This window comes from Solenopsis invicta, chromosome 13, assembly GCF_016802725.1.
Source record: "Solenopsis invicta isolate M01_SB chromosome 13, UNIL_Sinv_3.0, whole genome shotgun sequence".
Taxonomy (NCBI): domain Eukaryota; kingdom Metazoa; phylum Arthropoda; class Insecta; order Hymenoptera; family Formicidae; genus Solenopsis; species Solenopsis invicta.
The window spans coordinates 9670841-9689918 of record NC_052676.1 but is presented as its reverse complement, the minus strand read 5'-3'; the positions used below and the strand labels follow the sequence as shown (position 1 = coordinate 9689918).

Genomic DNA, 19078 nt, shown 5'->3' with positions numbered 1-19078 from the left:
ATAATTAAATTTAATATTAATATTAATAACGGATAAAAATGTATGATCAATACAACAAATTCTTTTATTAATCTTATATTAAACTTTATTAGACCATATCTTTTTACCCCATGCTGAACATAAGAAAATAAGTACAAAGAATAGGCCCCCCTCATAAAACAAATTATTATTAAATAAATAATTATACATAAATTTCAATTTAAAATAACCATTAAAATTATTAATTCCCTAAAAAAATTTAATGAAAATGGAAAAGAAAAATTAGCAACACATAATAAGAATCACCACAATATCACAGACGATAATTTTGTTATCATTCCCTTATTAAAAACTAATAATCGCCTGCCCCTCCGTTCATAAAATAAATTTACTATATAAAATAATCCCGATGAACATAACCCATGAGAAATTATTATAATAGAACCCCCCAATACACCTAACTTATGTATTGTTATTAAAGCACATAATATTATATTTATATGAACTACAGATGAATATGCTACTAACCTTTTTATATCTACTTGAATTAAGCATAATATCCTAACTATCACCCTACCAATAACTCTTAATCTTAAAATTAAATAATTAAATTTTATTCTTATATAAATAAATACTTCTAACAACCGAATTAAACCATATAATTATAAAGTGAAAAATATATATAGAACAAAAAATACTAAATAAAAAAGAAAGAAAGAGAGAGAGAAATATTCGCAGTAATAAGGCAATAAATAATTGTACTTAAATTAAGTTATAAGTTATAAATTTAATTTTATTAATATATTAACAGCAGTTGAAATAAAAGTTGCATCCGCCTGTCCGTTGCGCTTGCCATCTTTCCTCACTGCTGAAAGTTGGGTCGTAGCTAAACAAAAATTAATAAATTATTTTAAAATAATTTAATTTTCAGCTTCAATTTTTAACTTTCGTTATTTTTGAAACATATATTTTAATTTATGAACTTTTTATAAATTAAAAATGTATGTATGTAAACAAAATATTTATAAGAGAAAAAAATACATTCCCACATATAGAACAATATTTCTTTGTTATTTCATATAGACTTAATTTACAAATAAGATATTAAATTTATTTGATGATTTTTATTATAATTATTTGGAATTGTAACTTTAAAAATTTACGATTTTTAAATTTAACATGAATATTTTTCAAAATTAACTATTAATTTAACTTAATACCTAGTTTTATTTTAACTTAATTTTAAATTATTAACTTTAATTTAAAAATATATATTTACCGAACTCTGCCTCCTCTTCTCCATCCTCCTCTCGACTCTCCTTTCCACCCTCCTCTCATCCACCCTCCTCTCGACTCTCCTCTCCACCCTCCTCTCATCCATCCTCCTCTCGACTCTCCTCTCCACCCTCCTCTCCATCCTCCTCTCGACTCTCCTCTCCACCCTCCTCTCAATCCTCCTCTCGATACTTCTTTCCACCCTCCTGTCCATCCTCCTCCTCACTTATATCCACGTGGTTTTCCATATCTAAATCAAACAGAAAAAAATATATATTATATATCTTAATGTGTAAAACATCAAAGAGCTGCTATAATATGCCGAAAAATATTATATTACTACTAATTATAAAAGCATGTACTTACATCACGTTTCTTTCTTTCAGCAAACGTCCTCCTCTCTTTTTCTTTTTGTTTTTTTTCTCTTCTTCCTCCTCTTCCTCTTCTATCTCTTCCTCTGTCTCTTCCCCTTTCTCTATCACGTTCTCATCTATCTCTATTCCTCTCATTCCCTCCTGTATTTCTTTATCTAACTCGGCATCTAAATCTCTTTCCGTCTTCTTTATTTTTTTTCCATGTGTCTTGCGTCCTGACCTATAAATAATTGTACATTTTATTAATAAATCTGTAAATATATATAATTTATTATATTACGTTATCAGATAATATGCCTTATAAAATGTTAGAGCGTGTTTTTGTCAGTCTAGATTTAGTATTCATTACACGAAAGGATATAATGACAAAAACACGCGCCTAACATCTTTAGAAGCGCAATTGGATATTTCTTTAAAATAATCTGGCAAGGATTGTGTGTGACTCAATACTTGCCAGATTATTTTAAAGAAAATGTATGTTTTTACTTACATTTTTTCCGCTGAGCACGATTATCAATAGCTATTTAACGAATTAGTGACCAGTGACTGAATGATTCCTCGCGGTCGCGCTGGCGTGTCTCGGATGCTGCTACCGTTTGTCAACTCTTGACGGCAGACAGTCGTGATGCGGGGGAGGGCGGAGGGGGAGTGGGTGGAGACGCACCAAAGAAAAGTTGCGAGTCTGTAGAATATAAATTATAAGATTACAATTTTTTAATATTTATTACAAAGAAATATAATATTAACAAAAATAAAAAAACAATTTTAGTAAATATTTGTATCAATTAAACATTTAATATATTCTTTTCGAAAAATATGATTTATATATTTTATATTTATTAATATGCAATTAAAATTAAAAGATTTGTAATTAATTCATAGACAATTTTATATTGTATTAATTTTTTATATATATACTGAAAATAAATATTGGAAAATTGAATAATTGAAAGAGACTATAATATATATTTTACAAAGACTTTAGAAAGCTTTTATACAAACACGCATATGCACACGTATGCACGCACACACGTATTATATATAGTTTTAATATTTCCGATATAATGGCTTTAATATGCAATATTTTATAAATTTTTTAACCATTTAAAAATGAACCAAAAAATTAGCGTAAATAATTAACACATTTAACTTATAAAAATACTTACTTGTATATACTTCCTTATAGCAATTCTATCTTCTGCTTTGAGTCATGTCAAGCAGTGAAACGTAAAAAAAACATTCTGCGTTATACGCAGTAAATTGTTAAAAAATATATTCTGCGTTTTACGCAGCAAAATGTTAAAAATGATTATTGTTCTATATGCAATAAATTGTTAAACAAATCTTTTCTGCGTCTTTTTAGACAGTGAAATATAAGAAAATATTCTGCGCTATGCGCAGTAAATTGCTAAAAAATTTATTCTGCGTTTTACGCAGTGAAATGTAATAAAATATTCTGCGCTATGCGCAGTAAATTGTTCAATAAAGTATTCTGCGTTTTACGCAGTGAAATGTAATAAATATTCTGCGCTATGCGCAGTAAATTGTTAAATAAAGTATTCTGCGTTTTACGCAGTGAAATGTAATAAATATTCTGCGCTATGCGCAGTAAATTGTTAAATAAAGTATTCTGCGTTTTACGCAGTGAAATGTAATAAATATTCTGCACTATGCGCAGTAAATTATTAAATAAAGTATTCTGCGTTTTACGCAGTGAAATGTAATAAATATTCTGCGCTATGCGCAGTAAATTGTTAAATACAGTATTTTGCATTTTACGCAGTGAAATGTAACAAAATATTCTGCGCTATGCGCAGTAAATTGTTAAATAAAGTATTCTGCGTTTTACGCAGTGAAATGTAATAAGTATTCTGCGCAATGCGCAGTAAATTGTTAAATAAAGTATTCTGTGTTTTACGCAGTGAAATGTAATAAATATTCTGTGCTATGCGCAGTAAATTGTTAAATAAAGTATTCTGTGTTTTACGCAGTTTAATATATAAAAAATATTGTACTCTGCACACAGTTAATTATAATAAAATACACGATATGTATTCTACATTTTATATTTCACAAAGAATATATTTCAACATGTTTGAAGATAAATATATATTATTTTTTAATATTCTTAGTTGCCCAGTTTTTGAAGTATCTTATACTTGTCATTTCTTCTGCTTCTTATTTGCTTTTCGTCAGTTTTTTTATGCCTTATTTTATTTTATATACTTTGTTTTCTCTTTTATTATAGAATAGTGCTCGATGATGCAAGATGGCTGTGTTTTAATTTTCTTATCACAATTTTATTTTTAATTCCATTTTTTTTATTTATTTTGTAAAATTTTTACTTTTCGATGTTTACTGCTGCTTTTGCTACTTTTGCTGCTTTTGCTGCTTTTGTCTTTGCGATTGTTATATCTTGTAGTAGCATATAATTTAACACTTATCAGAAATTTCAATGCTTGCAATCGATGACTATAACACGCATTGTTTTTATCAAACCATTCTGGATATTTTTCATTGGTTAAATTAACACATTCGTTAGATATCTTATCTAAAATGTGTGTACATGCCCAGTAATGTTTCCAAACACGATTAAATGCTTTTAGTTGTATCTCGATTATATTGTCGAAAAGAGTTGTTGGCCTTATTAACTTCGTGACAATAGGAGCATCTTCTTCTATATTTGGATATTCGCGATATTCGATGTACTTTTCAGTTTCTGTCACATCGTCCATTGGCGTTTTCAGCATAATGTCGCGACAATTGGGGCATTTTGTTTTTGCATTATTTCGTCGTGCTACGTATCCAGCAAAAAATGCAATAGCATTTTGATCATAAAGCGTTGTTGAACATGTATCGTCAGAATCTTTTACAATATCATATTTTTCTATAATTTCTGTCTCTTGTATAAGTAATTCATGTTCAGGTTCAATATCATGTTGAACAGTAATATGATTTTTATTTAATGCATTCTCTATCGTTTTTACAAGTTGACTCGGTGGATTAATAAGAGTTTCAGCTTCTGGGCATTGAACATTGCCTTTATCGCTTGTTTGCATATATCCTGTTGCTAATATATGTCTAAAATTGAGTCTTATCATTCTTGCTGTGGGATTGGCATTACATCCACCGCGCTGTCTAAATGTGGCAAATAAATATTCGACGGAATCTTGATTACACAGTCCTGTAGCAAGTTCGAAAGTTTCATATTGCTCTTTTATTTCTTTATATGTTTCAAGAATTGTTGTTATCGTTAAAGTAAGACCCTTTAAGCAAGGAATTTGTGAAATTTTATCCGGTGACAAAGACCATCTTGAGCACCATTGAACAAAATTTTTTAATAAAATTTCAATGTCTGGATTTTTTGAAGACAATGGTCGTTTTCCACCAAATTTCATATTCAGACTATAAGAATTGCAAGCATCAATTACTTTATTTATGTACTCTGTAAAGTTAGCTGTTGCTTCCCAAGTATCTGTTCGTAACTGTTTACTATATCCTGCTAATAATATTGCAGCTGCAAATCTGTGACTTAATAATTGAAAAACTTTTTTTACATTCATCGCCTCGAAAGTATTGGGACGAATATGTGCTGGTGTTATATGTGATAATAAATTTGAACCTCCTTGTGCAGCGTTATCAATAGCGTACGTTATTTCATAATCGTCATACGATGCTATAATTTTTCCATCATGGTACAAATATTTATGTTTTCTTAACAAGCTTGCCAATCTTTTTATTAAATGCGGAAAATCAAATGTCGCGAAATATTTTTTTCCATTATGCATAAAATATATCTGATCTGAGTTCACACCAAGTTGAGTAAAAGCGCTTTGATTTGATGGTCCCTGATCGCATGTTACGAGTCGTACATCAGCACCCGTTTTATTTAATCTATCTAAGCATTCTTTCATTAAAATCACTATTTCTTCTGCTTTCAAACATTTTCCTGGAACAAAATATGCTAGAGGCTGACGCCACGGACGACGTGCATTTATACTATCCACGCTGAATACAAATATGCATTTTGCTCTTTCGTTTCTTCTTCCTAAAGGCCCAAGATCTACGAGTCCTTCTATTTGATCCAGACTAAATGAGTATTCTTCATATGTTTTTATGTACATTTCATCCCATTTTAAAGCACAAACTCTTTCTTCTGCAGGCAACCGTGACATTTTTTCTTGCAATTTGCTGAATATGCATTCACAAAATCTTGGTATTATATTCAATTCTTCGTGCCATCTTCTAATAGTTCGTTCTGCAGGAAAATTGCAACCTGTTTTTCGCAAACGACGCAATGCAGACGCCGAATAATAAAAAAGCTGTTTCGAAAGAGTTTTTTCTTTTTCTGTATATGCCGTATGTGGAGTATGGAGTTGTAAGTTTATCATTGCTTTGGCAACGGGATGCAAATTTTGTTCATTGATTAAATTTTGTATCTTCTTTTTGTTATTCTTTTTACTAAATTTTTTATTAGGTACATGACGACGTAATAAACGTAATCTTAAACTTCTTATAGTCTGACGCAGATGAATATTTTCACGCCTTAAATTTTTAATTATCTTTTCTGCACTTTCTTCTTCAATATTTTCATATCTTTCAGATTCTAAATGCATCCATTCTGTTATATCTTCTTCTTCTAATGCATTGTCAAAATTTAATTTTGCTGGACGATAAGTTCGTCTGAATCGATCTAATGATCGATTATCAATTTTATCATTGTATTCGATGTCAAATGATGTTCCTGCAATTGCATTATCATTAGTACTTTCTACTATTTCCATATCTATTATTTGGTTTTGTTCTTGTTCTCTTTGCTTGTCTTCTATTTGTACAACTTCATTACATTTTTCTGTTAAGTTTATTACATCATTACAGCGAATTGGCAATGCATCGCGTTTTAATGCTTTTTTATTTTCTCCCTTAAAAGAATTTGCACTAAAATGATCTGCACACAAACCTGCATGACGAACTGAACTGGCAGTCCATTTTTCTAATTTAATATTCCCTGAAATAGAGTAATAAAATACGGTAAACAAATAGTAAATATTTTAAAGATTCCGGTAAATCTTAACTATCCTAACTATTCAACGAATTTTAAGCAGCGTGTTGCTTCCACGTCGCGCGTACAAGTCTGCTCACAGCGTGCAGCGTGTTGCTTTCACGCCGCGCGCACAAGTCCGCTCGCGGCGTGTTGCTTTCGCACCGCGCGTACAAGTCAACGGTAACGTTTTCATTATTAACAGGATTTCACCGCGTACACTTATATTTTTTAACTGTATAATTACACTCGACATTAAAATTAAAGCAGAGCTATTAACGTTCTATTTTTTTTTTTGTTTACTCTTTATGTCATTCCATCAAGGCAACAGAAAGGTAGAAAACGCTTTGGATTGTGAGCCGGATTTTTGACAAGCCTGACTTAAAACAATTATATAATCATCAAATAAGTTTAATATCTTTGTAAAATAACTTTATATGAAATAACAAAAAAATAATTTTATGTGGGAATTTATTTTTAATTTTTTTTACATAAACTTATAATTTTTGTTACATAAATTTGTAACTTAGTTAAAAAGAGTCAATAAATAAAAATTGATGTGTTTAAAAATAATTAGTCAAAGTTCCAAATTAAATCATTTAAAATTAAATACGTGAAAAATTAATTTTTAAAGTAATTATACTACCTAATCCTCAAATTTCTACATTTATGTAAAAAATGTTTTATAAAATTAACTTATTTATTAATTTACATTAATTCTATCTGAACATAATTTTTGATTAAGTCAGTTTTTTCTTGCTGTGTAACTTTAATTTTAACATATTTATATTCAAAAAAATCAAAATGAAGTTAGGCTTGTATTAGTGAATAACAATAAAGATAAATAATTTTATTTATTTATTTATTTCGTAATTAATTTACTCGAGTTTTATAATTTAAGATAAATAGTTTAATTAAATTATTTATTCCTGTTTTATAATTTAGGATATTATAGAAGTTTCTCAAAGTATTATTTTTCGGAATAAATCCTGTCGTTAAAGGCCTAATTATTTACCTTTATTGTAATCTAAATTCATTTGATAAATCATTAACTTTAATGAAATATAATTATAAAGACCCCCAAGTAGCACATATACATTTCAAAAACGTTTTATGAATGTTTTTCCGAAACGTTTTACTACCGATTTTTAGAAACGTTTTTCATGCGTTAAAATGTCCACTCAGAAAAACATTAACGAAACGTTTCTTTTCCGATAAAATAACGTTTAAAAAATTATTATAGAAACGTGTTTTTTACGGATAAAGAAATTTTAAAATTTCTTCTTTTTTAGAATTTCTAATTAATTTTCAAAAACAGTTTTCTTAATGTTAAATAAAATAGAAATGTTATTTAAAGTAAAAAAATCGAGAATCTTTTTAACACTTTGTGTTAACACACGTATATCGAGTCAATATATGTTATTGAAAAAATAAAATATATAATTAAAGCATATTATTTATATAAACATATATAAAATTATACTCTTTTACGACTACGACTTGAATGAGTGACTACTCGAAAATTTCCACAAAGAATTCTTGAGAAAGATTCTCGATTCTTTTTATTTTAAAAAACATTTCTATTTTATTTAAAGTTACGAAAACTGTTTGTTACAGTATTACATTTTTACAAATATTTACAGAAGAAACGTAAAAAATACGTTTCTTAAACTATGATTTCAAAAACGTTTCTGTTTAAACGTTTTTTAATGGTTCTTTATGGTTATGAAACTATGGATACGTTTTAAAAACGTATTTGAAACCATTATGCGCTACGTGGGACATTTTAAGTTACCTAACCCTGTATTCGAAGAAACATTTTCTATTTATAAGAACGATTTTATCTCTTAAAATATGCATCACCACTGTTGCGTATCCATATTTTTTGTCGTGCATCTTCCTTTGATGGAAATCTAAATAGATGTGAACCTGTAGTAAATCGGCCGTTATGACAGTTTTTATAAGCACAAATATCGTAAACCGTTTCCATAATTCACTGGTTACTAATACTTTATTTAAAAATACACTTTTTTGAATTAATCAAACACTAAATAAACTAAAGATAGAAATTAAGGAATTCAATAAAAAATATAAAACTTTTCAAGAAGTATTGTAAAATTAAAATTGTATTGCTATACAGGGTGATTCAGAATAACCCTTTGTCTTTCAAAGGACGTATTCCTGGTCGAATTTTAAGACGATTTTTCCTTTGCCAAAAATTTGTCAGACGCTTAGATTTTGAAATATCAGCCGATTAAGTTAGCGTATCACGAGTCGAATACAGATGGTACGCAGGGGCGGCGCACTCACCGTTACGCGTGGGTGTGTCGTGAGGTGCCTGCTGCGCTCAGCTGGTACAACACACAAGTTTTTCTCCCCTCTCACTCTCTCTCTCTCTCTCTTTCTCTCTGTCACATCACAATGCTAGCTTTGACTTAAAAATGTAATTAATAATTTTCTTCTTAATTTTAATGATTTTAATAAGAGAAGTGCAAGGAAATTCTTAATACAGTCGAAGAATCGAACAAAGAATAGCACAAAATCTAGAAAAGTATTTACATCTCAAGTTTTTAGAAACAGTAGTATTTGTTTTGTCACAGAGCGAGAGAGAGAGAGAGAGAGAGAGAACCAGCGCGCGCGTGCTTGCATGAACAGGTTTGGACATGCATTTACTTACGTATTATTCTGTACAGCGATCAATTACTTGTCTCCACGATGAGACAGACCAAAGTTTCGTTGATCCTTTCGTAAATTATCACTTTAGTATCATAATACACAATTCATTCACTTGATCGATAAAACTTGAGTAATTAACGATCACTTCGAGTAACAATCACTGCAAATAATTATTAGTCATTCGGTGTGCGAAAATATGTAGCTCGATAAAACTCGTGTTTACGCGCGACGAACAGACAACACGTGTTTACTCGACAACAGGAAAGAGCCGACTGATTTTATGGGTTATGTTATGATCGAATATGAATACGTGATTGGTCGAACAGAAGTTAGAACGCGGCAATTTAAAAGTAAAGTAGTGATTAATATTGTTTTTAATAATAAAATTTATTAAAAAATATTTTTTTATTTATTTTATTAAAATTATTTTTTTATATCAAGAGATTCTACACTGAAAAAAAGTTATTGAATTTTAATAAATTTTTGTTTGAATACTTCCAATGACATAATGTAATTAAATGTAATTAAATATTTCTTTAATACAAGAATCACTAATGTAATTTAACTTTCATTTTTTTACTGAATAAATATTTAATGTGTACAAACTGTACAAAGAATTTCCTGGCACTTCTCTTATTAAAATCATTAAAATTAAGAAGAAAATTAATTACATTTTTAAGTTAAAGCTAGCATTGTGATGTGACAGAGAGAGAAAAAGAGAGAGAGAGAGAGAGAGAGAGAGAGAGAGAGAGAAGGGAGAAAAACTTGTGTGTTGTATCAGCTGAGCGCACAGGCACCTCACGACACACCCGCGGGTAACGGTAAGTGCGCCGCCCCTGCGTACCATCTGTATTCGACCCGTGATACGTTAACTTAATCGGCTGATATTTTAAAATCTAAGCGTCTGACAAATTTTTGGCAAAGAAAAAATCGTCTTAGAATTCGACCAGGAATACGTCCCTTAAAAGACAACGGGTTATTCTGAATCACCCTGTATAATATACTATATGCACGATAGGTAAGAACGATTATTCTCTCGCAAAACGAAAAATGTGAAAGAAAGCTGCACTGTAACATGTATGTACACGGGCAGACTTTCTGTTGCACACTGACAACTGACAATGAACGTAGCATATAATCAGTTCTCAATGTTTACTGAGATGCGCGTTATTCATTTGTTTCGCTGGAGATGTGTTTTATAGAACTAGTCTCTCTCAGGATAACATATGAAATGTCCCTTTGCAAAGAGGCATTTTTGTTCCTCTCTTAAAATTTTACTTTTATAATCATTCATAAACAAGATTAAAGTATCTGATTTATAAAAGATTGATAATATAAAATTTGTAAGGTCAATTTAGTCGACATATGCTTTTGTACGTACTAAGAGATTGTAATCATATATTGTGAAATAAAATATTCGATCCGACTAAAAGTTTCAAGTTTTGCAGTACGATTTTCTTTATAAGCGTAAGATACAAGCAAATTGACCAACTGCGGCCGTTTATTAGAAAAGCATATACCTAATAATAAACAATTGCGTTTAACCAATAGCTTATTACTTTTCTATTAAAGTAAAGATTGTAGATAAGGAGCTAGTGCTATAATCAAGTGTTTTATATAAAACTTGTAAAGCATTCAGGATGTTTACTTTTTTTTAATGACACAGTTTCATAAAAATATTTGAAAAAAATTCACTATCCAAAAATTTTATTAAAATATGGAGAAAATGCCATTGTGTTATTGAAATATCTGGTAGTCAATGCTTCAATATTTTACATTGCATCATTGCATACAATTTTATTATTTACTTTTTTGCAAAATTTGGTTTATATATATGTTATAAAAAATTACTGAGAAGTATTAACATTTAATTTTTACGTAAATCCGCTTGCAAGATAAAAAAAGTAATAATGCTCAGGTATCTATATTATTGTATTAAAATTTTTTTATTGTTATTAATGCATAATACTTATTATTGTACGATATAAAAAGTAGGCGATTCTGGCCTTTCCACGTCCCTGCCAGAAATTGTCTGAAATCCTTCTCTTCCTGAATTTTGCGGAGAACACAAAATGAGCAAGAAATAATTTAAATTTATAAATCCGTATGATTTTTACTGTTGTGACACTTTTAAGTAAAAATTGCATTCCAATTTGAAAAAAAAAATTGTTTATCGAGGCTCGAACTAACGATCTTGTGAGTGCAAGTCGAAGACGTTACCGCTGGGTCTTTTAATGAAACATCTTACAAAATTTATTCATATATCACTTGAGATTTTCTCTATAACGTTTGAGAAGTACGCTTTTCCGTTTTGCTCAATAACATCTATTACCGATATTTTGAATTGAAATTAGATATCTAATTTTCACATCACATCAAGCTTGTAAGAGGATAAAAATAATAGGGTATCCATATATTCTATTAATCTTTATTACATTATTATTATTTTTGTACAATATTAAATACGCGCGTATTATTTCTAAATTATACATATGCGCGCATATGCCATTATAACAAAATATAAAAACATTTATAAAGAGTGGGCGCTTTCCGGTCTCTCTACGTCCCTGCCAGAAGTCGCCCGAAATCCTCTTTCAGAATTTTACGGCTGAAAATGTAACGTGGAAAACGAGATGGGTGAGAGGGGGTGAGGAGAGGAAGGTATGCGCAGAGACAACATCGTCGCTCGCTCGGCTCGCTCCGTGTTACAACCGCGAATGTTTCTCTCTCTCTCTCTTTGGGATCACGTGAGTACTGTTCACTTGCTTGCTTGTTTGCTCCGCTTTCTGAGCTTTATTTCTGCTGCTTTCTGCCCTCCGGGGCCGCTTCTTTCAGCCTCTGTCTGTCAAGGGCCTCTTTCACTTGACACTACACTGTCGCGGTGAGTGTCAACTTTACTTTTCGGCGTTCTCCCGCTGCTTTTCTGGCTGTCTCTACTCCTGGAGGTTATGGGTCTCTCTTAGCGGCATTCTGCTCTTGCGCCTGCGCCGTGACTGGAGCGCTTTCGGCGTTCCGCTACTCATCGCCTGCGAGCGCGCGCCTGAGCGCGTTCTCAAACCTACCAGCTCCACATCACCTGTGCGTCCCGCAACACTTCACGGGCCGGCCTAACAATCTCCAGCCAATCAGTATGCCTCTGTCCTGCCGAGTGTGCAAAAGGTTTCTGTCGGCGACAACAGCAATCCAATGCGAGCGCGATGCGAAGCACACCTTCCACGCGGAATGCATGGAGCTCCCCACCGACTCAGCAACCTCTCCGGACATTTTTTGTCCAATTTGTCAGGAACCTTGCCGCTCTCGTCTTTCCGCTCTCACACCAAGTGACTCAGCCGCTGTCTGCCCTGCTCCTCCGGAGTCCGATTCTGACTCCATTCTCTCCGCTCTGCTCTCCAAGATGTCGCGTATCGAGACACAGCTGCGGGACCTCTCCACAATCAAGACGCAACTGCTGGATCTCTCGACCATTAAGCCGCAACTTGCTGCCCTCGACGCGCGACTCTCTGCCACGTCGGACACTCTCACTGCGTCCATCCTCGATCTCAGGACGCAGCAGGATGCTCTCGGTAGGCGCATGGATGCCCTCGTGATGCGCGGTCCGTCCGGCGACCAACGGGAGTTCGAGGAGATCGAGGCAAGGCTGGAGACTCTCGAGCGGGCCAAGCTGAGCTCGGAACTTATCATCTTCGGTGCCAGGGAGCCACCTTCTGAAGCCCTCCGCGAGACTGTTTTGAGCATTGCTGCTGCCATAGGTGTGGAGGTCGCCCCTGGCGATATAACTTCGTGCTTTCGCATCCCTGCCAAGGGTGGACGACCTCGCCCTATCATCGTTAAGCTGACCACCTGCGACGCTCGGAACCAGTGGATCGCCGGGAAGAGAGCTAGGGGGATGCTGGATGGATCCGACGTTCCCGGTCTTCCGCCTGGTATCATCGACATCAACGAGCGGCTTTCTCCTCGCGCCCGTGAGGTCCTTGGCGAGGCATGGCGCGCTGTCGGGGAGGGACGCCTACATCGCTCGTGGGTGAGAAATGGGCTCATCCTTGTCCGGCGTCACTCTAACACCCCCCCTATCCGCATCCGCGACCGTGCGCACTTGCAATCGCTGATCTCGGGGGCGCCGGTGCCCTCTTCGGGCGGGGTTGATGTCGGGCCGTCTTCGAGCGGTACACGCTCCTCCTCTGCGCCTGCGAGCGCCGCCGGTCTTTCGCGGCCTCCCCTGGCTTCACGATCGACCCCCGCGCCGCCGGCTCCACTCGGTCCCCTCCCACGGGGTGCCCCTCCTAATATTAACTCCGACGCGGCTGCCTCGGCTAGGGTCCTGCGGTCCAGAAAGGACTGACGGTCTGCCCAGGTCGCCCGTCTGCCTTCGGAGTACCTGCGTCTCTGCCACGTGAACTGCCAGTCGCTCCTCCCTCATTTCTCTGAATTCGCGGACTTTTTCCACCGGGAGACTTTCGACATTGTCGCTATGTCGGAGACTTGGCTTAAGCCTCATGTTCCCGACAACTTCGTCTCCCTTCCCGGCTATCGCGTCATTCGACGCGACCGCGAGGGGGGGGGGGAGGGGGGATTGGCGTTTACGTGCGCGGCGACATCGGCGCTTCTATCCTTGCAGCGTCCCCTGGTCCCTACAACTGCCAGCCTGAATACATGCTGCTTCGCGTCTCCCCAAAGGCTTCCCGTCCTTTCCTTCTAGCCGTCATCTATCGACCTCCCAAAGTCGGTCATCTTTCTATCTTCCAAGCCGACTTTGAAAAATTCCTTCCCTCTTTCCGCAACGCAGTCATCATTGGAGACTTTAACATCGACACCAACCGCTCCACTCACGACACGGAATCTCTCTTGGATTTCTGCTCCACCAATCATCTTTTTTTCGTTCCCTTCGGCAACACTCACCATACCACCACCTCTCATACTAGAATCGACCACTGCCTCGTTAGCAGCCTCTCTCTCGTAACATCTCACCATCAACTTCCAGTTCCGTTCCTGTCCAACCACGACCTCATCGAGGTGTCACTCAACTTTCTCATCCATCGCCTCCCTCCTCGCCTTGTCACCATCCGCGATCACTCCAGGACCGACTTACAGACTCTCCACAGTCTCCTGCTATCTCCCAACTGGCTACGCATCCGCAATTTCTCCCATGTCGACGACATGGTTCTCGCTTTCTGTCAACTCCTTACCTCTGCTCGTGACGAACTCTTCCCGTTAAAATCGTTCATAGCGAGGAGACCTCCCGCCCCTTGGATAAACGACACCATCCGTGATCTCCTGCGAAGGCGGGACGTAGCTAGGAGAGCTTTCCTCCGCCTCCCCTCTCCCTCGAGGAGGGAAACCTTTCGAATGCTCCGCAACCAAGCCAAGGTCGCTATTAAGTCCGCCAAAAATACTTACTTGACCAAAAGGCTTGGCTCGACCTCCAGCGCAGCACGATTATGGTCCGACTTGCGCTCTCTGGGCCTCGCTAGCGCTGGGACCCAGTGTCCGCATCTAAATGTCTCCCTAGAAATCCTGAACTCCTTCTTCTCCTTAGCTCACCTCGCCTCACCCGACCCCCCTATCCCGCCGCCAGGCTCTCTTCAAATCTCTCCCTCTAGCCCACCCTACTCTCTCTCTCCTCTTCCTTGCTTCTCTGTCTCTTCCTCGCCTCTAGCCGACCCTTCCACCTTTTACTTCCTTCATATTACACCCGACGCTCTGTTGCGTGCTCTGCGCCACAGCACCTCCAACTCTTCCGGACCCGACGACATCAATCGTCGCCTCATCTTAATGTGTCTTCCGTGCATCTTTACTTTCATCCTTGATATCTTTAACCGGTCCTTTACCACTTCCTCCTTTCCCTCCTCCTGGAAACTCTCTCACATTATTCCACTTCCCAAATCCAAGCATCCCTCCGAACCTTCCCATTTCCGCCCTATATCCTTGCTTTGCTTCCTGTCCAAAGTGCTCGAACGCGTTGCCTTCGAGCAACTTTCCTCCCACCTATTGACCTACAACCTTCTTGATCCTCTCCAAACCGGCTTCCGAAGGGGGCATAGCACACAAACGGCTCTACTGAAGCTGCTCGACGATGTGAGACTGGCCATCGATAAAAGGATGGTCACTTTGCTCGTCCTGTTCGACTTTACAAAGGCCTTCGATACGGTCTCTCACGAGCTCCTTCTTCGTAAGCTGCGCTCCTTCCGCCTGTCTCCCTCCGCCTGCCAATGGGTGCGGTCCTACCTTACGGGGCGTCACCAGCGTGTGCGTGGCCCGGACGGCTCCTTCTCGTCCTGGACGCCTGTTCTCGCCGGGGTCCCCCAGGGCTCGGTTCTCGGCCCCCTGCTCTTTTCACTCTTCATCAACGATCTCAGATCCGTCCTAAAACATTGCAACCACATCCTGTACGCGGACGACCTTCAAATTTACATTCACTTTCCACCTGCTGAAATTGACGCCGCTCTCGCTAAGGTCAGAGCGGACATTGCCGCAATCGAGTCCTGGGCCCAGAACAACTTTTTCATCCTTAACGCTCGCAAAACCAAATCCATGCTCCTGGGGTCGTCTAAATTCATCAACAGCATCCCCTCCTCTCGTATCCAACTTCACCTCAACGGTGCACCAATTGAAACAACCGACAAGGTCACAAATCTCGGCATCTGTCTATCCAGCTCTCTCAGCTGGTCGGAACAAGTTCGCGGCACCTCGAGCCGCGTCAACGGTATCCTTTGGCGGCTAAAAGCTTTCTCCGGCTGCCTCTCCTTGCGCCTCCGTACTCAGCTCGTCACGGCTCTCATCTTCCCCGTCTTTGACTACTGTGCGGCCCTCTTTACAGATTTAACGGGGCAACAAAAACTAAAGCTAAGACGCCTAATGAACTCATGCGTGCGGTTCATTTACAATCTTCGCAAGGATGAGCACATTTCGGGGTACTACGAGAGGTTGGGGTGGCTCAGCTCTGACGACAGGAGGGAGTATCTCACATGTTGCCTCCTATTCTCTATCATCCTTAATTCGTCTCCCCCCTATCTCTCAGAAAATTTCCGTCTTCACCGCCCTCTCTCACATCTGCGCTCCTCCCCCTCCTCTTCCCTCGATCTTGCCATCCCCTTCTGCCGCACCTCCACCTACCAACGTTCCTTTCATTCGACCGCATGCTCTCTTTGGAACAATCTCCCTCCTGCCGTCAGGGAGACTGCCTCAACTAGCGCCTTTAAGCGCTCGCTCTTCGGCTATTTATTGAGCCGCGGTCGTGCTATAATCCCTCCCCCCCCCCCGCCAGGCACATAGCGCTCTTCAACTTCACTCACTACAAACATTACTATCACCGATATGTTATTTCATTTGTTTTGTTTTTGTTATTACAGAATTATTATATAGTTTAGTTATCTCAGTTATATCTACTTCTTCTTTGCAGCTTAGTATTCTCCTGCAATTTCGTTTGTTCTTAGTTTGTAAGTGATATTATTATTGTTACTCTCTACGTTTTTCTGTACTTCTGTGCGTCCTTAGAGGGCTTGCCCTAGGACAGAATAAATGCTTATTCATTCATTCATTCATTCTCTAGCCGATGGCGAGACAAAGGACGGACAGAGATTGATCGTCCGTCTTTACCTAACTAATGTGTCTTCTCGCTCTTTCATGTACCACGGAAGAGAACCACAAAATTGTCGACATTACCACGTAGCACGAAACGGAACCGCAAAATCGTGCACATAACGACGGGAATCATGCACATTGGCTACGTAGTTCATGTGCACGTTTTGTGCACATAGAGGCGCCAGTGGACGGAAAGACTAGATTTGGTATAAAGAGAGTTGCGACAATGTATGTGCCTAATGCTGATTGGCTCCGCCATTAAGGGGGAAATTTCCGGTTAGCTATCAGTTAGGTTAGGTAGATTAAATAGAGCTGTACACACCGAGTGCCTTGGACTGTCGTTTTATCTTTATTGTTCACTGAATGCTAAACAAGGATAAAATGATACTCGGAAGAACTTGGTGTGTATTCCCGAACGCAGCCTAATCATCTTTGGTTGAAGAGTGTGTTTACGTGTGTCAGTTGATACAAACTCTTTTGCAACCTTTTTGCAAACTCTAGAAAGAATATTAATTCTGTAAAGAATATTAATTACACAAGTGTAATTTTTGTCAATATTTTTTTAAAGCCAAGAAATTAACTATTTCTTAATAAATAATAAAAATAATGATACACAAATATAATCTCAAATTGTTTAAAAAATTTATCTATTTTTTTATTTCTTATTGTTAACATTCTATTTATTATTCCAATATTATTGTCATTTTATATGTAGACTAATGAATAATATTAAAGAAAATATGTTAAATAGTCTTTCTGTACACATTGTTAGTGAGATGGTACATTGTGCAGCAGAAGGATGTCAAAACACTTTAATGTAATAATTATTTTTTTATTAACATATAATTTTTCTTTTAAACATTTTTTTTTATATAACAATTTATGAGAAATTTAAGATGATTGAGTTAAGTATCTGATCCTGGTATATTTATAAAACTAATTTTTTCTTAGCATAATCTTTCTGCTACATAAAATAAAAATCGCCTTAAAATAATCTTTTTAAATTATATAATTCTAATTGTAAGTCGTAGAACTCAAAATGTAAAAAACTTATATATATGTAAAAAAAGTAATAATTATTTAAAGTTAAAATTTTATTTCATTGCTATTGAGAACTTTCCAGTAACAAAATATAGTCATACACAGTATTACACAATATCAACTCGTAAAACACTGCTTCTATCAAAACTAGATGTATTCGATCTCTCATGAATAAATAATATCAATCATTTGACATGGTTTTCAAAATTGTGCAGAAATTAAGGTTAAGAATGTTCGCTCTATACGAAAAAACGGCTCTGTATGATTGTGTCAAAATTAGAAAGCATTGAATTGTATATACATTGTGTTACACAGTATTGCTTGCTCATATTTTGAAATTGGCGCTATGTAGCTATATATTTTCCCCCTTAATGGCGATTTCCGGGTAATTGTCGCAACTCTCTTTATACCAACTCTAGAAAGACCTTCAGGCTCGCCATGTCCTCTCTCAGTTTTCTCTCTGGTTTACACCGAGCACTTGATACGCGTACTAATAATTTTCTATTAAATTATCTTAATTTCGGCAATAAATTTAAAAAATAGTATATTAAGTTGGTACAATATAAATCAAGATAATTAAATATATGTATTATGTATACACGCATTGTCGACAGTAAGATAAATTAATAGAAAGTTACGAGTTAGTACGCGTATCAAGTGCTCGGTGTAAACTAGGCCAATAAAGACCTCCATGACGCATTGTCACTATACAAAACTCGTTCTTAATAACTACGTTCTCGTGATTTTCACTTTTCTACAGATTTCCTTAAAATTTGGTATACAGCTTGATGGCAGCACTATCCATAACATGTTTAATTTTTAGAAGTCTCAGCCTCACCGAATTATAGATATAGAGCTTCAAAGTTTCATTATTTTAACACGTAATCCCTATATTGAGGCTTCACAAAAGTAACGTTTTCATTGATTGTAGACGGAATTTTCTACAGATTTTGTCAAAAAACTAGTATGTGACGCACATTAATATTACAAATATTTTAAAAAAGATCAAGGAAGCCTAGCCTCACCATTATTGAGTAATCTTAATCCAAAGTCTGCAATTTCTCGCTCGCATATGACGCGAGTGCGAGAGGCGCAGAGGCGACGGCAACACTGC

The 19078-nt window shown here is 36.5% G+C and overlaps 1 protein-coding gene across 1 annotated transcript; it reads right to left on the bottom strand.

Moving 5' to 3' along the window:
* Nucleotides 1-1132: 1132 nt before the first annotated feature.
* LOC113004453 (glutamic acid-rich protein) lies at nt 1133-19069 on the bottom strand. Its single transcript, XM_039456551.1, has 4 exons — nt 18990-19069; nt 2119-2310; nt 1621-1848; nt 1133-1504 (listed from the first exon to the last, which is right to left on the bottom strand). Coding segments are annotated over exons 2-4 (258 nt in total). The 5' UTR covers nt 2121-2310; nt 18990-19069; the 3' UTR covers nt 1133-1476.
* Nucleotides 19070-19078: the final 9 nt, after the last annotated feature.

Coding starts and splice junctions, on each gene's coding strand:
- LOC113004453 (XM_039456551.1), bottom strand. Junction 1,505..1,620: donor CTGAAAGAAAGAAACGTGAT/GTAAGTACATGC, acceptor TGTTTGATTTAG/ATATGGAAAACCACGTGGAT.